The 23,689-nt window shown below is 39.8% G+C and overlaps 3 protein-coding genes across 3 annotated transcripts in view; 2 read left to right on the forward strand and 1 right to left on the reverse strand.

The window, feature by feature from the left end:
- si:ch73-335l21.4 (RING finger protein 227) overlaps positions 1-1,073 on the reverse strand; it is a 1,247-nt gene extending 174 nt beyond the window's left edge. The window contains exons 1-2 of the mRNA XM_026997003.3: positions 578-1,073; positions 1-430 (exon numbers count right to left, since the gene is read on the reverse strand). The exon at positions 1-430 is cut by the window's left edge and continues 174 nt beyond it. Coding sequence (XP_026852804.1) covers positions 372-430; positions 578-992 — 474 coding nt within the window. The 5' untranslated portion in view covers positions 993-1,073 and the 3' untranslated portion in view covers positions 1-371. The remainder of the gene's footprint in view (positions 431-577) is intronic.
- A 1,672-nt stretch (positions 1,074-2,745) lies between these two features.
- On the forward strand, positions 2,746-6,504 carry si:ch73-335l21.2 (uncharacterized). The gene is made up of 2 exons (XM_081694993.1): positions 2,746-2,922; positions 4,002-6,504. Exon 2 carries the CDS (start codon positions 4,084-4,086, stop codon positions 4,693-4,695), a length of 612 nt encoding a protein of 203 aa, XP_081551119.1. The 5' UTR covers positions 2,746-2,922; positions 4,002-4,083; the 3' UTR covers positions 4,696-6,504.
- Positions 6,505-9,950: 3,446 nt separating this feature from the next.
- On the forward strand, positions 9,951-23,189 carry dvl2 (dishevelled segment polarity protein 2). Its single transcript, XM_026995786.3, has 15 exons — positions 9,951-10,512; positions 14,541-14,610; positions 15,904-16,049; positions 16,597-16,706; positions 16,884-17,013; positions 17,198-17,288; positions 17,367-17,436; positions 17,613-17,752; positions 18,188-18,264; positions 18,354-18,421; positions 19,167-19,289; positions 19,549-19,680; positions 20,446-20,622; positions 20,801-21,019; positions 21,387-23,189. The coding sequence occupies exons 1-15, from the start codon at positions 10,352-10,354 to the stop codon at positions 21,923-21,925; spliced, it is 2,253 nt and encodes a 750-aa protein (XP_026851587.1). The 5' UTR covers positions 9,951-10,351; the 3' UTR covers positions 21,926-23,189.
- The last annotated feature ends 500 nt before the right edge of the window (positions 23,190-23,689 follow it).

The raw sequence follows: 23,689 nt of genomic DNA on the forward strand, positions 1-23,689 counted from the left end.
CAGTGGCCCATTCTCCTCCCCCCCTTAAAGCTTGAATTTCATCATGGTGCCAATTTTCCAATGGCATTTTCCAGACTGAAGATGAGTGTGACTGTGCAAAATAACTGCACATTTTTTAAAGAGTCCATTTTAACTTTGTGGTGCCTTGACAGCAACTTTCCTTTAAGAAAGTCCGTTTCTGGTCAACTGGGATCTCCTCCCTCATGTACTAGCATAGCCAGGATTTTCAGTTGCCTTTGGGATGTGTAGTCCGTTATGAAACTTGTAACTAGAAGCTTCACGTTGTGCTTTGATATGATCCATTTCAGCAGTGGAGCCAATCCAAAACTTCGACGTGACGGACAACTTAAGGGTTCGTTCCTTCCTTTAGGCTACATCATATAGCAAGACATCAGTGCCAGATCTCGCATTTCCGTATGAGTAATACAACCTAAAGAAAATAAACGCAGACAGTTAGTGCTTAATTAAAAAGCCTATATTATTCCATTTTTTAACAGCAAGTTGGACGACAAACGTGTGCTACAACGGTGTTTTAAACCTAGTAGGACCGGGTTATTCAGGGGAAAACACTACTTACTTTCCCGACTCCGTCCTGTAACTTTCGTGTACAGACTCTTCATGCTTTTCCACAAGCGTCCCTTCTTAGACCTCGGTAAACCACCACTTTCACATGGACTAGATGTCTCTGTCTTTTGCCCCTCCCCAGTCTCATCGTCGCACGATTTTTCCTCAAGGGCTCCTGCTGTCAAAAGTCGTCCTAGAATCTCTTCTTCCACTGGGAAGTTATCGCTCAGTCTCGCCTCTGTCAAATTTGTGGCGCCTCGGCAAAACGGACAGACTATCCTGGGCCCGGTGTCAGAGTCTTCCGTGTGGTGCGCGAGCGTCAGTAGGCAGCTTTCGCAAAAGCTGTGTTGACACCTCAGACGCCGAGGACAACGCCGGCCAACATTGTAAAGCTGATAACATATTCCGCACTCCAGCTCTGACAACATACTGTACCATTAACCAGTTATCATGAACTAGACACTGAAAAGGAATCTAAAGTGCGGTCACCACTGGCGCTTGTTTTTATAGGCCGTCCAGAACGCGGACGTGCTACGTAGAAGGTACTCCCCTTGCGACGAAACTCCAAAGTTTATAAACACTCGGCTTAGCACGTTCGCCGTGATGACTCAGATTTTCTAGAATTCAAGGCTACATGACGTTCAACAAATTACATTTAAAATAGGACAGCCACTCTAATTGGGATATGACGTTGTGCTAGGTCTACGATCATCTAGATCTACATTTACATTCCACGATTTTTAATACACCACCTTATCTAACAATGTGTTTTAAACCAGTCTAAATTTAAAATGAGCTATAATTAAACGTCCAGTTGTGTGTTATACCGTTACGTATATAAATCAACAAATAACCCAACCAAAGGTTGTGATTTTGTTATAACGTATGGTACTGTAAAATGTTACTGGATTACATCATCCTTTGTTTGCGTGGAATTGAAGACGAAGCCATCGGCATGTATGTTAGTTCATGTCTTTTTTTTTTTTCTTTTTTTTTGCGGTAGAAAATAATAAGTAGGTCAATAATAGATAAATATGCCTTGCATACCCTATATATTACACCACCATCCGAAAGTCTTTCTAATTAACAGAGTCACTATAAATGCCCTTTGGTGGTAATGGATTTACATGAACCAAACAGAATGTGATATCTTTGTCAAAACATGTCTCTTATTTACTGTAAATGCTTTTTACAAATGGGGATTTTTTTAATTAAAACATTGTCTCCCCCATACGGAGTTCCCCTTTCTTATTCCCAGATTTATGGGAGTGTCTTTGGCGCACACTTCTGGATGTAACCGGTTTGGTTTCCACTACCACCGTGGCTCTACACTCTCTCCATATCTGAAAAATGTTGACTTCATTTTTTCAGGAATTGTAACTATTAACATGTGTGTTGATATGAAATAAATGTCTGTTAATTGCCCTGCACCTTAGAGATCAGACAAGATTTATGCCAAATGTAAAAATAATTGAAGTGAGCTCCCAATTGTCAATAAGCATTAACATATCCAAATATTACACCTTGTAGAATTATTTCTACGATGGTAAGAAAATAAACAGTATCGAGTTTACTAGTAACACCTTGTCATTGTAAGGACTTATTCTGGAGTTTTGTTTTGTTTTTTTTGACTTGGTAAACCTAGAGGGAGGAGCCGTCATGCTTGGCCAGTATCCTACACTCAAAACAAGTCAGAAAGGAAAAGGAAGAAATTATAAGGAAACAGGCTTCCCTGAACCTGAGTCAAAAGTGCAACGTCCACTTTATGACTCAAAGATAACCTATGACGGTTTGGCAGCTGTTGTGCTCTCATAATGGCCAACCTACTGGAAAGAAATCATAAAATTACTGGCTGCCGTTATAGTGATTAGCAAAAACAACAAACATAATGTTCCTCATATCTTTGCTCTTTCATGTAGTAATACATTTTGCTGCAAGTCATAATATAAAAAAAAATTATTGGTTTTAAAATAGTTGTTATATGACTATCAGACACCAGCCTGTGAAATGATGAGGTAAACTGTATTTTAAAGGCAGAGATGGTGAAGATGGAGAGGCAATATGATATAAAAGCAACCCACACTGTTCCCTCTCCTAGAAACCAAACCATCTCTAGGTAATAAATGCCAGGGAAACCAGCTCACACCCCTCAGAACAACACCAGACATGGGATGAAGAGAGAGAGAGAAAATAAAATTGTACTTCCAAACATATATGTGCACATATAATTGTGAAATTGGACAAAAGTGATATTGACAAGCTGAGTGTGTTCTTTTAAACACATATAAAGATGGATCTCTACAAATGCAGGAGTCAGACGGCTTTACTCCAACACTAGGAGCAGACAGCTTTGCACAGGTAAGTGGCTGTCATTTCTTTTACACACACTAAAATGTGCTACACTGCCAGTGCAGTCACCTATGGCTCTTATCAGATGATGTAATTAGACTGAACTGTTTAAAATACTTCTTTACTCTTGCGTTCAGAGAAAGGGAAGGTTTAGTTTTTCCTGCATACCATTATCTTTACGACTGTTACTTCTAAAAATTATTGTTTGGCAGATTGATTTCTATAGACATAATCACTTGAGTGCTACCTCCATGGGCATTTATTGTTGTCATTTTTGTCAGTTTTGTTCTTTTTATGGGATGATAGAAATTCACATTCAGGACATAGACATAATGAGATGTTATCAGTAATTACTAGGTATTCAGTCTAAATACACACTTGAGAAACTGAACTCTAATGTAATTTTAGGTTCAGACTATACAAATAGCACTGATGTCAAGCATCCTCTGAGCCCAGTACTGCTGGGAGTTGCAACCTAGGTAGCTCCCCCTGTAAGTAATGGTTGCCCTGGCTGTGCCAGTGTAAATAGAGGTCTGGGATTACTAATCTGGTCTGAGATTTAGAAAGAAACATATGACAAAAGACATGCAACTACTAATAGTACTCCAGAGAATATAATTTTCAGATGGGCAGTTACTGGGAATCTTATGACCAGTGAATGTAATTATTCTGATGTTCTCTCTCTCTCTCTCTCTCTCTCTCTCTCTCTCTCTCACACACACACGCACACACACACAGAAAGCTATGATTTGCATTTCCAATAGCAGGAAATGAATAGTTTGTGGTTAGAGTTAGGAAACAAAACTTACCTGACATTTATTTCAGCCAGAAGAGGACATGATCAATATAATAAACTTGTGCAAACATGCTGGCTTTCCCATTCTCATTGTATTTCCACTGAAAAGATATACGCTACATTTTATTACAGTTGCTTGTCTGCCACTAACAAGATTCCTTGGTGACTCACACACCACTGGACTGAAATTGTTTTCCACTGTTATGTATATTCATAGCAATGATTTGTAGTGATCATCAAATGAACAAACAACACATAGATGTTACGCTATTAACGGTTCTTTTCTTTCCAGGTGTTCCTGATAAAAAAAAAAAAAAAAAGTTGTATTTTTCCCAATTTAACCATCTTAGCTGTCACATCTATAGTCCACCTCCATGTCAGAGGCCCCAACCTCATGGACCACATCATCCCAGGACACTATCTCCACCAGCGGGGATTCTCCTGAGGTGGAGTGCCCTGTGTGCTACCAAGAGTATGACCAGGACCTCCGGCTCCCACGCATGTTGGAATGCCTCCATGTCTTCTGCACAGAATGCCTTCATAACATCCAGCTTTCCCCACTCCACCCACCTGATCAGGACAGTCCTCCCTCCATCTCATGTCCCCTTTGCCGCCATCCCACCCCACTGGATGGTGGTGATGCACACTCCCTCCCCTGCAACTCCCGGATCCTAGCCCAGCTCCCACCTGTAACTTTTCAGCTTCCTCTGTCAGTATCCACCCGGCTGGCTACAGTGACCCAGAGGGTGATCCTGTCTCTGGAGTCTCGGGATACCCGATTCATCATTTTACCCACTGTCAGTCTGCGGGTGGAGCAGATGGGGGAGAGTTCCAGCTTGCCTGAGCCCATAGAGGGTAGGGTTGAAGTACTGGGGAGAAACAGAAAGAGCCTGATGTGTGTGCAGATGTTGGTTGTGATCTTCTGGATGTTTTTTGTCTTGGCCTGTGTGTTGGGTGTGGTTTTTGGTCCAAACTTGTTTCACTAAATAAGAATGAAAGGTAAAATTATAGGGTTATAGAACCCACTTTGTGTAACTTTGCACAGAGTTTATGTTCCTATATGATGCTGCAATTGGAAAAAATATCTAGTGTATATATATATACAGCAGGTGAAATAAGAATTGAACACGTCACCAATTTTCTAAGTAAATATATTTATAAAGGTGCTATTGACATGAAATTCTCACCAGATGTTGGTAACAACCCATCCAATCCACACATGCAAAGAAATCAAACCATATATGTCTATAAATTATGTGTAATAATGAGAAATGACACAGGGAAAAAGTATTGAACATGCTTACTTACTGAAGTATTGAACTTATTGAACACATGAAGAAAGATTGGTGCAAAAAGCCATGGAAAGTAATGACACCATCTGAAATCCATCAGTAATTAGAAAGCAATCCTGCCACTTGGTGCAAATTAATATCAGCTGGTTCAACTGATGGCCTGTAAAAAGGTGTCTCATTACCCAGGTGCCACACAAGAAACATCTCGTGATGGGTAAAACCAGTGAGCTCTCTCAAGAACTTTGCAACCTTATTGTTGCAAAACATAGTGATGGCATTTGTTACAGAAGAATTTCTAAACTACTGAAGGTTCCAGTGAGCACTGTTGGGGCCATAATCTGTAAATGGAAAGAACATCATTTCACCATAAACTGGCCACAACCAGGTGCTCCCTGCAAGATTTCAAACAGAGGAGTGAAAAGAATTATCAGAAGAGTTGTCCAAGAGCCAAGGACCACCTCTGGAGAGCTACAGAAAGACCTGGAATCAGCAGGTACAAATGCTTAAAAAAAACAAAAAGTAATGCACTCAACCTCCATGACTTATATGCACGCTCCCCATGCAAGACTCCATTGCTGAAGAAAAAGCATATTGAAGTGTGTTTAAAGTTTGCTCAACAACATTTAGACAAGCCTGTAAAATACTGGGAGAATATAGTCTGGTCAGATGAGACCAAAATTGAACTCTTTGGATGCCATAATATACATCACATTTGTAGGTCAAAAGGCACTGCATATAGCCCCAAAAACACCATACCAACAGTGAAGTTTGGAGATGGGAACATCATGGTGTGGGGCTGTATTTTCGCATACAGCACTGGCACGCTTCATATAATTGAAGGAAGGATGAATGGACAAATGTACCGAGACATTCTTGATAAAAATCTGCTGCCATCTACCAGGATGATGAAAATGAAACACACAGCAAAGGAAACTGTCAATTGGTTTCAGAGAAAGAAAATAAAGCTGCTAGAATGGCCCAGCGAATCATCTGACCTGAAACCAATTGAAAATCTATGGAAGGAACTAAAGCTCAGAGTTCATAGAAGGAGTCCACGGAACCTTCAGGATTTCAAGAGTGTTTATGTGGAAAAATGGGCCAAAATCACACCTGAGCAATGCATGCGACTAGTTTTTCCATACAGGAGCTATCTTGAAGCTGTCATCACCAACAAAGGCTTTTGTACAAAGTATTAAATAAATTTCAGTAAACATGTTCAATACTTTTTCTCTGTGTCATTTCTCATTATTACACATAATTTAGGGACATCAATGGTTTGATTTCATTGCATGTGTGGACTGAATGGGTTGTTACCGTTATCTGGTGAGAATTTCATGTCAATAGCACCTTTAGAAAAATATTTACTTAGAAAATTGGTGACATGTTAATACATATTTCACCCGCTGTGTGTGTGTGTGTATATATAAAATGTATGTGTGTGTATGTATGTGTGTGTGTATATATGTATATATATATATATAAACAAATGCATGTATATATGTGTGTGTGTATATATAAAATGTATGTGTGTATGTATGTGTGTGTGTGTATATATATATATATATATAGTGTGTGTGTGTGTATATGTGTATATATATATATATATATATATATATATATATATATATATATATAGATATAAAACAAATGCATGTATATATGTGTATGTATGTATATATTCATAACAATTCAGACTGATGGTGTTAGGCAAAACTCTTTTTATTCAGATACCTTCATATGTAAGACTATTAGATTTAGGACATGGTCATTTGTTTTTGTGTTTGTTCATTATTCACGCAATTATTATACTGAGTTAAACTCAGTATCTCAGGATGTATTTTTGAAATTGGTCATCTTTTAACTTTTGTTTAGACTTTTCTATTAAAATACATTATCTATTTTTTAGATTTGGAATCAGTCTGGAAGCAGATCTGTGTCTCACAAATTGTGGCTGCAAACTGCATATCGCAGCAGTCCACATTCTGAGGAAGTATATCATAGAATAATTTAACATGGGGGAAAATACTAATATTCTGAATGACAAAATCAAACAACAAAGCTGTTGCCTGCTCATATCCTTGCTGTGTTTTGAACCAAAACTGGTAATCTCCCTACTCGCCCTTTTCCGGACTTTTTCCTTCAAGCTCGGGTCCTCTACCAGAGCTCTGGGAGCTTGAGGGTCCTGTGTAGTATCTTAGCTGTTCTTTGGACTGCACTCTTCTGATCGGAGATCTCGGAAGTCGTTCCTGGGATCAGCTGGAGCCACTCTCCCAGTTTTGGGGTTACAGCCCCAAGTGCTCTGATTACCACACTGTTGCCTCCACCTTCCACATCCTTTCTAGATGTTTTCTCAGGCCTTGGTATTTCTCAAGCTTTTCATGTTACTTCGGATACTCCCCGACTCTCTCTCTCTCTCTCTCTCTATATATATATATATATATATATATATATATATATATATATATATGTATATATATATATATATATATAAAGGGAGAGAGACGGTTTAGATCAGATCACTAACACACTGACACTGGTAAATCTCTGATAGGTTTAATAAAATTTGTGTTTGTTTCTTTTGTGTAAACACAAACACATACAAAATAAGGGTAGCAACTCTTAAGGAAAAAAGAAAGAACACATAAAACATACCAGGGTACAGGAAAAACAAAAACCCATACAAATATCAGCTAGCAATCTTATTCTACACATTCAGCAACCCTGGAAATAAAATTTCATTTATAGCACTTCTTATCCATGAGTTGTTACATTAGCTGATTAACACCAGACCATCAGTTTGCAGTTTAGGGAGAGATGAAGATATATTTGAATGTTGTTTAATTGCTTTTATTAGTCGAAGCAAGGGAGGAGGAATAGCTTTACGTATTCTTGCAAATTCTCTACTGTAAATATTGAATTGAAAATCAATAATAGACAAGAGGTCACCTTATTAATCATATTTATCCAATATGTCACAAACAAATGTACCTTATGTCCAAACCAAATTGGCTTAAAAAAATTATTCCTTTTAATATTGGTCCAGCTATTATTCCAGAGCACAGTATTCAGAGGAGAAAAATTGTGTATCAAGGTATTGTTCCAGAATGTAGAACTTGCAGATGAAACTTAGATAGCTTTATTGGGATTTTACATCTTAATCAGAGCTTAATAAAAGCATTGAGTACCCCATACTTATTAAATATGCTGTTTGTTATATGGATCCACATATAGTAGAAGTGCTCTCTCTTAGGCAGGATTTAAGACAGTTAATTCTACATGTCTCTAGTAATGATTCAAAGTTCAAAACCTTCAGCCCTCCCATTTTGTACTGTTTGACAAGCTGAGCTTTACAGATGTTATCTTTTTTGCTTTAAATAAATTTAAATATAAAACAATTTGTTTTCTTAATATAGGATGGGGACACATATACAGGATGAGATGGATGTATAACTCTTGACAATCATTATGTTTTAGATAAAACTATACATATAAAACCCATGAAAAGCATATCCCTTAGTTCTGCCAAAAAAAAAAAAAAAAGACAGAATTCCACAAGAAGACCATCTGGAAAAGGAGATCTGGCAACATGCATACTTAATTAGGTGTATTTGATCAGGGAAGACACCAAAATGTGCTGAATTCTAGACTTCATGGATTGGATTTGGGCACTCCTAGTCTAAACCTTGCTAAAAATACAATGCCTTTTCTCAAAAATTCTATGGGAATTCCATAAGCTACTATTTTTGAAAACAAAACAAAATAGATATAAACAAGAATTCTATGATCAGAGGCCACCCAAGGACAGTGTAAAGGTAAAAAAAGAACGAAAACAAAATCAGTGCCAGTCACAAAAGAAAATGCATTGCAGGGTGACCCTCTAGTGTTTATTAAAAGAACTGTCACACATTATACTATGCTATACTGTTCTATACTATACATTTAATTTTATATTTATTACTTGGAGTGGTTTTTTCCCATTCTCAGTCTAGGAAATCCACATCAGTGCACAGATTAGCATTTCAACTCCTCAGTAGTTTGAAAATGAGCCAATGAGGTAAATCAAGTATATCACAACAGAGAAACCACAAAATGATCAGAGTTATCCCTCCAGGGCAGAACACAACACTTGTTGGAATATATTTTTCAACAGAACTGATAGATTAACATTACAACAGGAAGTTAAAAAAAAGAAAGTTTTTCCTACCAAGCTTCATCACAGATAGGCTACTTATATTATGAACAAATTGAATCACATGCTATTAAGTGATGCCTTTAGTTGATAATGAAAAAATAATTTAGTAGCTAGACAGCTAAGTTCAAAAATATTTTAGTGTTTGTAACATTCCTATTTTTGTAGTAACTTTGCTGAAACTACTTCCATAAGAGAATAACTGACTCCATAAGAGAACAACTAATTAAATAATTAGCTTTTTAAACACTGATACATTAATTGAGAACAATTAAGACCTGCAAGAAAAGAGGAATTGCAGTGGCCATTTTATATAGAAACCACTTACAACTCATTACATATGGAAATGACTTTCCCTTAGCAAGAACCTTACAGCCTTTGTGATGGTAGAATACCTTAAGGACAAAATCGGATGCTTAAGGCATTTGCCAGATCGCTGAAATCAGCTAAAATAGCGTTCTGACTATACTAAAGCCAGAAAGGAAAATTCCTCAAGTGACCGTTCAAGGATGGGTGGGTGTGTGTGTGCGCGCATTTAGGAATACTCATTTAGGAATACAACCAAACCGTCACAAAACTCGAGGTTTTAAAACAATAAATATTTTGAATTTATACTTTAAAAATGGAAATCGAGGAGAAAATTTACCGAGGCTTCATAGCTACCGAGACGCAACGCAACGAACTTCTAAGAATTAAAAGGTGAACATGGCATCATTTCACGCAACGGCACTTAATCCGGTGTAACCTCCTCTTCACGTGGCCCATTCCGAGCTGGGACGCGAGACTGGGGTACGTAGGGAGCGCGTGCATGGGGTGCCTGCTTTACGTCACGCGCCGCGTTGGCCTTCACTGGAGAAAAGTTTTGAAATCCCCCCGTGTTGTTGTTGGGTCGCTGGCCGGAGCTGGCCGTGTGAATGTAGGCGGGCGTTTTAACCCATTCGAAAGCGTTAACCAAGAAAACCCTATGTGCGTGGGATTGAAAGAAACAAACAAGGCAGCTAGAAATTTAGGGTCTTTGTTTTGACTCGTTAAAACATTGGCCAGACAACACTTGCTTGGTAGTCTGCTAGTCGACCCCCTCTTGTTAGCTAGCTAGCTAACGTTAGCCAGTTAGCTACCTCTTCCTTACGTCTGTGGAACAAGGGAAAAGTAGTTGGAGAAATGGCGGAAACCAAAATAATTTATCACATTGACGAAGAGGAGACGCCGTATTTGGTGAAGATTCCCATACCGGCTGAGAAAATCACTTTGCTGGATTTCAAACAAGTCTTGAACAAGCCAAACTACAAATTCTTCTTCAAGTCTATGGACCAGGACTTCGGGTGAGTGGGGGCTCGTGATACAGCAAGGCTGGGCTGCGATGCAAATGATGTGGACGATAGTGAGAAGCGTAGCAAGCTACAAAATGACCACGAAGTACAATGAAAATGCAAAGTTTGCTTCTCGTATTGTCATACATATTTGCTGATTGTGACTTGTTGGTGGGACAGATGGATGTTGTATGAAGTAATAGTTGACAGTTTAACGGGTCAACGCTGAGGCTACCAAGGTTTATAGAGCATTGTTTGAAGGTATCAACGTATCAGGATATTTCTGAGACCGCTTGTTAGAAAATAAGTAGCTAGAATTTCTTAGCAGGGCAGTTGGGCTGCGAATCCACATGAAATAGCTAGCAGATAGATATAATTACGTTAAATCCAGACTGGCCGTATTTTTCGCAGTTAAATGTCAGGCGCACCAAAGTCTGCAACTTATCAGATATGATGTCTGTCGCGATAAGAGGGATGGTACGGCCGAATCCAAAATCTGGATCGGAAAGACCATTTTGTGAATGGACAACTTCAGCTAATCGCATTGAATCTACAAAATGTTATTTTTCGAAAAGCTCTAGCCATTCTGTCTACTCGTCTCAAGTCCCATAATATCTGTCAGTTTGTGAATACTCCTTTCCTTTCTCTTTTGGATACATGCCAAAGGTTTCTCAGAGTCGCTGCCTTGCTCGTCTTTTATTCCTGGCCTTGTCCATGATCTTACACGAGGAACACACGGTCTGAATGCGGGCTAGTCTTGTATAAAAAGACAATGTAACTTCATCCATACTCCAATTAAATGTTTATGGTAAAGTTAGCTAGAAGAGAGGATGTTGTATACATTTTATTCTGAAGACACTACGAACTGTTAGCTTAACATGTCTTTTATGAGAAATGCGTTTTGACCAACATGTATGTATTAAGCATATACATGTAATGGAAATAACCACCATGTGAAACGTAAATAAAGGTAAAAAAACAAAAACAAAAAAACAGACAAACAAATTAATTCGTTTACATTTTCCGTTGATGTGTATGGGGTACTGAATATGGTGGACCTGGTGTGTGTGTGTGTGTGTGTTATTGTTAAAGTGCAGAAATGCATAGGCGGGTTGTAAGGTGATATGGTGGTGGAGGGGAGCGGGAAGTAAGTTCTCTCTGATGCTGCTGTTTTGATTTGCTGTGGTGGAGCCAGCTGTCAGCCTGTCTGTGTGTGGTAGCAGCGAATGGTTGGGGGGGGGGGGGTGTAAGAAGGGTTGGAAAGAAGCCATTTGCTGGGTGTCTGGGCAGAATCAACATGAGAGGGGCAGAGAGAGAGTTTTACTCTCTGTGTGTGTGTGTGTGTGTGTGTGTGTGTGTGTGTGTGTGTGTGTGTGTGTGTGTATAAAGAGGTAGGTTACTGAGGGTTGACATTCACATCTTGTCTTGTTCTTAATGTAATACCCTTAACTCTGTAGCCTTGGACTTGAGCAGAATCAGGATACAATGATTCTTTTCTCTATCAGATTTCCTCTGCCCATTCACTTCTCTCTCTTTGTTTAGTGATATCTTTTTCGTGTCCCGCCTGTTTTTAAGTCTCAATATGCTGTAACCACCTCTTACTTTTTAATGTTTTGTCCTGCAATCACTGAGGTCTTTGACTACAAGTGCTTCTTGTCACTACCATCAGAGGAGAAATCTGATTTGTGCATTATTTATGTGTCTGTATATTGTAAGATGTTAAGAAAATACATTACATGGATGTGTGCATTTGCATGGTTCACCCTCCCTCCCCACGTGTCTGTTTTTGCAAGGATTTGGGGTTGTTTCTCCATTCCAAATGATGGTTCTTAGCAAGTTTGTAAATGCGATTATCCAATTTCAGCAAGCAGTCCTTAGGTATGGCAGTGTTGGAGGGCAGAGTAGTACTGTGTGAAATAGTGTCAGGTTGTGTCAAGTTCGTTGGAATAGGATCAGGAGTAGATGAGCGCTCTCTCTGAGTGAAATGTTTTTTAGAGATTTGAAGACACATTTTCAATTTGTTTTAAGTTGTTACTTAAAGATGATAAGTACCACCATCACACCTTTACTGTTTCCTATTTGTACATGGTGTTCTTGCTTGGGTGTGATTTTGTAGTAACTGACCAGGCTGGTCAGGCTCATTGCAGGCTAATCTCAGCGGTTATGCTGGATTCACAGACCTCAGCTACTGCACAGCATTTTTTACACAAGTGTGAACAGTAGACTGTGTCATCTGAGATGCTTGGAAATACCTGAAGGAAGCATTTGAATGGACTTCTATATTTAATTGCTGAGAAAAATGCACAGGTTCCTAGTATCCTGCTAGCTAATCTGCTGTGTGCCATTCCAAAATATTAGGCCACTTTATGCTTTGCAGTTGATAGTTATATCCACAGCTAACAATAAATGCAAAATATGAATTCCACTGCGTCTCTAGGTTATCCGCATTTAAGCAATGGGTATATAGTCATTCATGAAAGCTTTCTATAGAGGGCAGGCATATGACATCATTGTTGGTAGGACTCACTGTGGTTACACCCACTGAGTGGCAGCATTAATGTTCAGTGTGAATGGCACTAAAACATCTAAAATAGGAAAGTGCTGTTGTGCAGTTGACTGTACAAATAGATTCAGCAAGAATTTGGGGCTTTTTTTTTTTTTACAGACCACCAAAATCTAGAGAAATGGCAGTGTTGGCTAGCCAAGAGATTTAGACAGTTCATCAACATTTACAGTTTTGGAAGTTACACTTGGAACAGGAACATTTTAAAGATTGCAATGAACACAAGAATTTATATTTTATGTCAGATTTAAAGGAGCAATAAGTAATTTTTCCAATGACTCTTCTTGACATTATTGACACCTAGTGGCCTGGAGGCTTCATATATTCTACATAGACGCCTCCAGGTGGGGAACCTGCTCTGTGGAACATAAACTGGTTCATTTGGGGATTACAAAGCAATTTGATTCATCTTCTCATGTGTTCTGCACTTTATAGATAAACTGTAAAAAATAAGTCATTTTCATAAATATTGTTTGCTACTTTTGGTGGTAAAAATGACTTATTTTTTTAATGGTAACATCAGAGGAAAGGTTGTTTTACCTGCACAATTATATTGCATTGCTGAGTTGCAGTTTTGCTTAGCTAGCTACAAACAAAGCAGGCCTAGCTAATTTATAGTTTTCCAAATAAAAGTTGTAATAATATGCAAATATTTGCACAAATCTGTCAATATAAAATCAGAATATCCATTGGTATCCTTATTACTTTAATTGTACCAACAACCCTTACCTTGCCTTGGTATGCCCAATCAAGGGCTATGCCTTAAGGTACATGTGCATGTAAGAACCCAATTCCTGGCCATTGGACTTATCAATGTCCAATGTCCCACACTAATGGCCATGGTAATTGGATGAATCGCTGTTGAGTCCAACTGCCTTTAACTGATGCAGATAACCTGCTTCATTCCTGGGTTTGCAGATTCGCTAATAAATGCAGCCATGTTGCAGATTGTTTTGCAATTCAGTCCACCTTTCTGTCAGAATACGCCCCTCAGTTGATGACACCTCATACATTCTATTATGACCTGAGAGAACATAAGATATTTAGAAAATTAAAAGGTGTTTACTGACATGTTAGATATGACTGATGTTAAAATACTGATCTTTTATGATGCATAGCTGATAAATATGCCTGTTATTTTGCTAATAGAGGCTTTTGTTCAAGCCCTGAGGCATAGATTTTTTTTTTTAAATTTTATTTTTTTTATTTATTTATTTTTACCCTGGGTAAAGCAGAACATGCAGTTAGCTAGATTAAAAATAGCCATAATAATAGCCATCATTAACATTAGCAAATTAAAATCTTGGCATGCCTTTTAAGGCCGGCCAGCCTGCCAGCCATCCATTTTTGCTTGTTTGAGTGGAGGTGGTGTATTTCAGTCTGCTCACGGTTATCTGCTGTGTGTCCGGTTGAGGTTGCATGGAGGCTGAGGCTAGGTGCAATCTGATTTAATAACCCAATTTAATAATCTTTCCAGAGTGGTAAAGGAGGAAATTTCTGATGACGGTGCCAAGCTGCCCTGCTTCAACGGACGTGTGGTGTCCTGGGTATGTGCTTGTATTCCTTCATTTTTATTTCTTCTTGCTTGTGAGTTCTTAAATTGTGAGTGTGTCTCATTTAAAAGTGCCCCAAATAATGACACTAGAAAGTCAAACCCTTGTACGAGCATTCTGTCTGAGCAGTCCTCAGAAAGCATCTATCATACAGTAAGGCAATAGTACAGACTCCCCATTTGACCTACATTTGCTTAGTGTCTTATTCTATCCTTAGAGATCTTTAAGTGTGTGTGTCACCTTTTCACCTGAAGCCTGAAATCCAGCCTTAACTAAAAGCTTCCAGTTAGACATGGGTTCTTAAGTCAAAAGGACTGGACGAAATTAGTCCCACTGGGATGGAAACACTACACCAGTATTGGGGTTGGTAAACCTTTCTGCGGTGCACAATAGCAAAGCATCCATTATAGCTAGGAAGAGGAGAGGGAGACGGGTATACTGCGTGCAGCGTTTACCCATATACCTGTTCTTTTAAAGGTGCTCAGTCCAATTCTCCATGCTGATATACTAAACATCTTTGACCTAGCTCATCTAGGAAAAGTGTGGTTAGTAAGATTGGCAAATACATAAATGCTGATGTTTGATTACATTGTTAAAATAGTTTTAGTAAGTGTAGTTGGTAAAGGTATGTGGTTTTAATTGGGGTTAACTGCCTCAGGCAGAAGTGAATAGGAGTGCCTTTGTGCTGGTAGGGCTTTAAATGTAAGTTAAGTAATTTGGAGACACTGCATATTTGTCACCTGGGGTACCATGGGTGCTGTTTTTCACTCTTCCATGGAAGTGTAGACTTGAGTTGGACTGATGAATGTGACATTTCTTTCAAAATCATCAGGTTGTTTGATCTTTTCCTTGAAATCTGAATAGTATATAATCCTTTCAACCACTGTGCCCTTTTGGCAAACAGTCCAATTCTGAAAGTGTATTTAATCATGTAAATATGACGAGGCGAAGGCAAAACAAAATATGAAATCATATACATCACTTGAAGGGTCATACAAATCACTTAATAACTTGATTTCTGAGCAAGATTTGTCCAGGCAGACAACAGTAAGGAGATAAGATCCTGTGAATATAAAACAGTTATGTACTTGTGACTCATCTAACAGCTGTAACTGCCATTTTAATCTGCCATAGCCTGTCAGGTTTAAATCTCTTACAACCCAGTTAGTGGCTGCAAAAGTCATGACTGCTATAATCAAAGCAAAGTTTTACTTTGTGAGTTTTGTAGGAACTCATGTAGTTTCTTCCTTTTGTTTGTTTTCTTTTTCCACAATTCCTCTGTTGAAGCTGGTGTCCTCAGATGTTCCTGCAGCAGAACCTGCTCCTCCTCCAGTGGAGGTCCATGCTCAGCCCTCCCCTCCGCCTCCCCCACTTCCCCCCCCTCCAGTGGAGAGGACTGGGGGAATTGGTGACTCCAGACCACCCTCATTCCAGTATGCCTTCTTTCATACTCTCCTGGAACGTTTTCTGTTCATAGTTCTTAAATCGAGTTCTTGAAACATTGCCAGTGGTGAATGGTGGCGATCAGTGTGTCCGTGAGGCAGCAATGGTTACGCACATTTGGTTCAGTCATCCACCACTGCTCGTGGTTTGGCCTACTAGAGCTGCTGCTTAGACAGAGACTGAAATCAGATGTTTTTGTGTGAAGTGGGAGCGCATACCTACAGATGTGAGGAAACACTGCCTCAGCTGGAGGTGTTCCTTGCTCAAGCTCACGACAACAGCAGTACAGACAGCACACTGTCTTAAAGCACTGGCCTTCTGCATCAAAACCAGAAGCTTGACTCACACAGATCTACAGCAGATACTGCTCTATATGCCATTAACAATGTTGCCAGTGTTTTTCTGATGAGACACAGATTTAGAAATAGCTTTCATCGTTGTTCAGAGGATGTGGTGTTCAATCTTGCACAGACCCACTGGAATGAAGCAAAAGGAATGAAACTCTTCATCTTTGTGTACGTGTCTCTGGTGCCCTAGTCCTAACGCTGCCGGCAGTGTGGAAACGCTGGATGAGCAGACAGAGACGGAGTCTGTGGTCTCCTTCCGAAGAGAGAGGCCTCGGCACAGAGAAAGCATGGAGCCCCATGGTGGGAATATTGCACCATGACACTCAGATACACAGGGATGCAGAACACTTTTCTAATGAAGAATATAACTTCTAATGCTCTTAATGAATCTTTTGATCAGAACATTGGAAGAGGATTAAACCCCCCTTCCCCCATCGCTCCCATGCTCTCTCTTCCGTGCTCTCTCCCTCTCTCTAGGGTCTCGTATGAATGGTCAGTCCCGCATGGAGAGGCACTTGGCTGGTTATGAGAGTGCCACCACAGTAATGAGCAGTGAGCTGGACACCACCAGCTTCTGCGACTCGGATGACGACGACACCATGAGCAGGTTAGAATCAGACCACGTAATGCTCAAAACCACTGCCCTCCCCGGCAGGAGAAAATATTATACATCTCTATTCAGTGAATCATGCTTAGTTACCTTCTGTAAAACTGACACTAAAAAAATCATAGTTTAAAGTATATCTGTGTGAAATTCTGACTTGTATCTGATGCTGAGTTTGTTTTTGCAGGTTCAGTAGTTCTACTGAACAGAGCACTGCTTCCAGACTGCTGAAGCGGCATCGTAGGCGTAGGAAACAGCGCCCCCCAAGGCTTGAGAGGGTACTGCACATTTCTGAAGCTGGATTGAACATTTTTTTATTTATCAGTTATCCTAATTTTTTGTATACTCTCTTGCAGGCATCATCTTTCAGTAGTGTCACAGACTCCACTATGTCACTAAACATCATCACAGTCACACTCAACATGGGTGAGTTAGTTTCAGTCTGTTAGAAGTCATGGGATTTCCTCCCATCGTAAATGTGGTTCCTGTGCATCCTGCAGTCATTCCTCTTCAGAGTTATTTTTGTATTTTTAAAAAGTCTCAGTGCTTTCCTTTGAGATCCTTGACTCTGTATCTGGAATGTGTGTCTGTCCATCCAATAGAGAAGTATAATTTCCTGGGCATTAGTATCGTGGGCCAGAGCAATGAACGTGGGGATGGAGGTATCTACATTGGCTCCATCATGAAGGGAGGAGCAGTGGCTGCTGATGGGCGCATTGAACCTGGGGACATGCTGCTGCAGGTGTGTGCGTGCGTGTGAGCGAGAGAAAGGGAAGGAGAGGCATTAAGTATTGGCAGAACAGGTATGGGAGTGACCAGATGTGTAAATTACCCAGCACTAACTGAGCCCTTATTTGCTCATTGCTTTACCAGACCATAGCATTACGTTACAATGTGCATCTTGAATTTCAGTTTTGCACACAAAGGAAGAGTAGGTTTAGACGAGTGGTGTTGATTCTTCAAATGTCGCCCACTTGTCTCTTAGGAACAGGATTTATGATCCTTTGAGTTGCAGTTATAGCCAGACAATGGGTCTAGAATCAAATTACTGCTGCAATTTTTCTGGATTGAATAGCTAATTAAAGTATTAAAGTGATCAAATATTCCATCTGGTGAAATATTTAATAGTTGGTACTCTTTACATGTAAAATGGTATAATTCAGCCCTTTATCCACAGGTGAATGATATTAATTTTGAGAACATGAGCAACGATGATGCAGTCAGAGTTCTGCGGGACATTGTGCACAAACCAGGGTGAGTAGTGGTGGGTGTGTGGAGACGAAAAGAGAACATGCGGATGTTTGTGTAATGTCAGTTACAGTGTGTCCGTGCATGTGTTTCAGACCCATCACGCTGACAGTGGCTAAATGCTGGGACCCCTCACCTCAAGGCTACTTCACACTTCCACGCAGTGAGTGGCTTCAAGTTCAGAAGCAGACTAGCAAATTACACTGCACCACATTCAGATCAAATCATGAATGTTGCATTGAGTTGTTGTTGTTGTTGTTTGTCCGTCCAGTACAGAAATTGCTTTAGTCTGTATGGGTGGAATTTTTTGTTTGTATTGATTAAAAATTTTTTTTTTAATTTAATTTAATTTTTCCTATTTTGTATTATACTAGATGATGAATGAGTAGTTTAGTCCAGAACAGTGTCTTGTAGAATAATGAGTTAATTCTTATTAAAACTTATAAAAACAGGCATTATATCTGGGTACACTGCCATTAGCTACAGGAAATCTTGAGAGTAGTCATTGTTTTGTGGTTGTTTTTGCAGTAAATCTACCCATTTTTTCTGTCCACAAAGCTAGTTGTTTGTATTCAAGTCTATAATTTATTTTTCATTCTGAAAGAAAACATAAAACGTACCGTTCCATCAGCACCCATGAATGAGGCTTATCTGGTTTAAGTTTAATATCTTCCGTGGGTCTTTTTAAAGTGCAATAATGGTCTGATCCCAAGTACTGCTGATGCTGTCAGTGCAACCCTATTCATAAGGAGCTCATCATCTTTGTTTAAATGTAGATTTTATTAACTGTCACAAACTATTAACCTTTAACAGACATTTGTTTTCTGAATTAACAAATTAGTACTTTCCAGAAAAGACTCCAGAGATGCTTCTCATGTTTATGACTACTATTATACTCCCTCTATCAGATGAGCCCATCCGACCTATAGATCCTGCAGCTTGGGTCAGCCATTCAGTGGCTATGACGGGGGCCTACCCGGCTTATCCAGGCAGTACCATTACCTCCAGCTCCTCTGTTACTGAGACTGAACGTATGTATATGCCCTTTGTCTGATTTTGTGTTCTCACCTTTTACCCACATAACTGGATAGCCTTCACACATCTCAGTGGGTCTTATTCTTTATGACAGTGTTGTCATATGTCTCTCACTGTTGCTGGGTTACAATGCAGGATGACGTTTATCAGTTTTGTGGTGATATGACCAGACTGTCATATTTTATTAGATCAGTGCATTCTGAACATACGAACCTTATCATCTCTCTCAGCATCACCCTTCCTCCTTTCCTCCAGGTTTTGATGAATTTAACCTGTCCCTTCATTCTGATATGGCATCAGTGGCAAAGGCTATGGCCTCTCCTGAGTCAGGCCTAGAGGTCAGAGATAGGATGTGGCTCAAGATCACCATCCCTAATGCCTTCTTGGGTAAGGCATTTGAAATTAGGCTTTCAGCATTTGTAATAAGGGTTGCAACTGATGGCTGTTTTAGTGGTAGAATAATCTGTCGACTATAGGGACGAATAATCAATAACTGTTTTCCACCAAGTGAATGGAATGAGTTCTGGACAGAAGGGTGCATTCAAGGTTAACCTGCCTTATCATTTCTTGAAACCCTTCACCAACAACAATGCACAGTGGTGTCATCCTTGACCTGCTTGTCAACGTGTTGGTTAGGACAGTGGGGGCAGTTGCTTGCTGAATTAATTTGGATGCAGCCCATATTGGGAATGCACGCATAGACAGGAGCTGAAGAATCTTTTACAATTTAGAAAAAATGAAATTCCCTGGTGGTCTCCAACTCGGCAGTGCCACATTCTATAGCCATCAATGTCACCATGACAATGAGAAAACACAACATAAGTGTATGCTTAGGGCACATTTAACATGCAATGTCACCAACTAAACAACAGTTTAATTTGTTGGTAGATAACTTGGTCATTTGTTTTAATTGACTATGTAGATTATTTATTGCACCCCTAATTCTCATGAATGTTTGTGGTTGGTAACTTGTCCATTCACCAAAAAATATATTCCATACAGATTAAATACTAGACAAAATTGGACAATTGTAATAATGGCTCAACAGCATATGTGTTCTAATGATAATCTGTACATTGATTGGCTATGTTTATACTCAAATTGATCTGAATCTCATGATTATATTGTGTGTGTATGTATGAATTTGTACAGGGTCAGATGTGGTTGAATGGCTCTATCACCACATTGAGGGCTTTCAGGATCGCCGGGAGGCTCGTAAGTACGCTAGTAATCTGCTGAAGGCCGGCTTCATCAGACACACCGTCAATAAGATCACTTTCTCTGAGCAGTGCTACTACATCTTTGGAGACTTCAGTGACTGTGAGAACTGTGAGTGCCACAAGCTTGCTTCCCTCTTGGCTTTTATCAGATAACGGTGATTTACTGGATTTACTGTTTTCAGTTTGAACTGTTATATGAAACACCTAAATGAGATCATAGAGAAGGAAAATAGGTAATTACCACAATAATGTGTGTATTCATAGAGATTTATTTTTCTCAATGTCAGACATGGCCAACCTGTCCCTCAATGATAATGACGGCTCCAGTGGTGCTTCTGACCAGGACACACTAGCCCCTCTGCCGTTACCTGGGGCAACACCATGGCCTCTGCTACACTCTTTCCCATACCAGTACCCCCACCCGTATTCTAGCCAGCCTCCACCCTACCATGAGCTCTCCAGCTACAGCTATGCCCCAGGAAGCACTGGCAGCCAGCACAGTGAGGGTAAGGCCCTGCTCCTGCACTGATGCACAGTTCACCTACTCCAGCACACCTGATTCAGCTAACCAAGGCCTTGAGATAATTACCTGATGAGTTCAATGGTGTTAGAGCAGAATAAACACGGAGCTATATAGTGCTTTGGTCCCCCAGCATTGGAGGATTCTGGTGTATTCAGTCATAAATTCACCACTTTAGTGGTGATATTGACTCATTTAACATCATTGCTTATGTGTTGTAACTTTCTGATAAGTATTACTAGACTGGTTAATGTAGCTTAGGTAAGAGGTGTGGGTTTCCTTTGTAGGATTTTTTTTTTTTTTAAGTTAGGTCTTAATCGCTGCTCCTTTTCCTCCTTGTGTGTGCGTCTCAGGGAGTCGGAGCAGTGGCTCTACTCGGAGTGAAGGCGAGAGGAGGCGGGGCAGTAAGAGTGGAGCTAGCAGCACGGTGGGTGGCAGTATGCGTGATGACAAATCTCCGAACGGGGGCGGGGCGGACTCTCGCTCAGGCAGTGGCAGCGAGTCTGAATATTCTGTGCGCAGCAGCCTAAGACGGGACCATGGCTCGGCCACGCCCAGCGAGCACAGCCATGCCAGTCAGCGCTCGCATCACCGGGCTCCGCCCCCTCACCTTGCTCCTTATCCACCTGGCATTCCCATTCCCTACAACCCTATGATGGTGATGATGGTGCCACAACACCCACATCCACATCCAACACTGGGTGCAGCCCATCCTCAGGCCCCCAACACGCCACTTCACCCTGGCCTGCCTCCCCCAAGCAACCCTGGAGGGCCTCCTGGAGCTCCTCCTACTCGTGATCTGGGATCAGTCCCACCTGAGCTCACTGCCTCCAGGCAGTCTTTCCACCTGGCTATGGGTAACCCCAGTGAATTCTTTGTGGATGTTATGTAGTGAAGGTTATGCTGGGATTGTGTCTGCAGGATGAATGACCTAGAGAGTGAATGAACAAATTAGTGAATGAGAAACACGTGAGTTTTAATCATATAATAACTGAGCCGCACTCAGTGTGTGACTGAGATATAACATTTGGTATCAATGCAGGATAGCTCTTTAGAGTTGGTGTCTATCTGCTAGTAGGAACAGGGTTTCTGTATAATGCTAGAAGTCTTGCACAGTTCCCATTTAGCACAACAATGTAAGATGGATTTGGTCTCGCTGACATAAAATGCAACAGGGTTTTGCCTCCCTAATCGTACTGTTAAAAAGTGTTTCCTTCACCAAATATTTCTTGACTTTTTTCTGTAAATATTTTACTCATCATGCAGGGTGCATGATACTGCCATTTACATAGGAAAATTTTTGAGGGCCCCTTCTGCGCTCTGATAATATTTGTCTTGGCAAAAGACATACTGCCAAATGTTAGTTCTTTTGATCTCAGAATTTGTTTGGGTTCATCAGTTTCTACACAACCTGCATACTTTATATTGATTGGAAAATATAAAATCATCTTTTCCATTGGGACACTATTGGGCTTTCACAAAAATAATTAAATGAAAACTAGTCATTTTGGGAAAATATGTTAAACAATTAGTTTTCTAAAAAGAAAAAAATGACCAAGTTTGCAAAGGATAATGGATGTGTTTGATGAGGCAGCTATGAAGTGACATTAGTAAGCAGAAATCCTTGTAGACATGCTCCTCCAAAATAGGGCAAAGATCTAATATTCCTTTGCAAAATTAAATTGCTGTAATTAGTGACATTAAATGTGAAAACAGGGTGATGAACATTTATTTACTATTGTCATTTTCTATGGGGTTGTGGACTGAAGTTGATTTCATTTAGGTCCAGTATAATCATCAAAAAAAAAAAAAAAAAAAAAAAAAAAAAGCCCAAACGTCCACTTCCAGACACATCCTAATATGTTAGCGGGCTAAAATCATGGTACAGGTACTCCAGGTACTCAGAGAGGAAGAGTTGATACCAAAACTGGTGCTTGTGCAGGGTAATATGGGCTGGTTTTATAATCCTCATATTTCACCTTTCTACTTGTTTTCTGTAGGCCAACAAACATAACCATTTTTGTATGAAAATATATAGATGTAATCAGAACATACAGGTGCTAAATGAAGATGTGTCTCAGAACAGTGCCACTTGTGTGTAATGTTTTGATATGTTGTCACTTTTTTTTCGTACTCAAAATAAATTTGTAATAGAATACCTTTGTACGGATGTTTGTGTCCGTGTGCTTTTAATAGGCTCACTGTTTTGAAGCTAGACCTTATTAAAATTGTTCCCCAACTTTTAGAATTGCACATGCTCTATGATTAGAAATTTACCATTACACTGCAGCTTCACTGAATCCTGCAGAAATAGCTCTGCTCCTTCAACATGGGGGGGGGGGGGGGACACAGCTTTGTCATGCATGTCTTTATATAACTCATGTTCATAAGAACATTTAAGTAACATTCAAATCATGTTTACTCTTAGTTATGCAAGATTATTGATACTAAAACTATTGGAGAGGTCATTATAAAAGATGGAAACCAACAGTTCAAATGTCTTCTGGATTGGGAAAAGGTAGCAAAATCCATATTTTCTCTAAATATCTGATGACTGCATGTCCAAAATATGCCATGTTTGACTAATATGTGAACTGTGACTGACATTGTACAAGAAAAGAACTACTTTTAAAAACACTTAAGCACTAGAAAACAA

Source organism: Electrophorus electricus, chromosome 13 (assembly GCF_041902795.1).
Source record: "Electrophorus electricus isolate QZ-2024a chromosome 13, ASM4190279v1, whole genome shotgun sequence".
In the NCBI taxonomy this organism is placed as follows: domain Eukaryota; kingdom Metazoa; phylum Chordata; class Actinopteri; order Gymnotiformes; family Gymnotidae; genus Electrophorus; species Electrophorus electricus.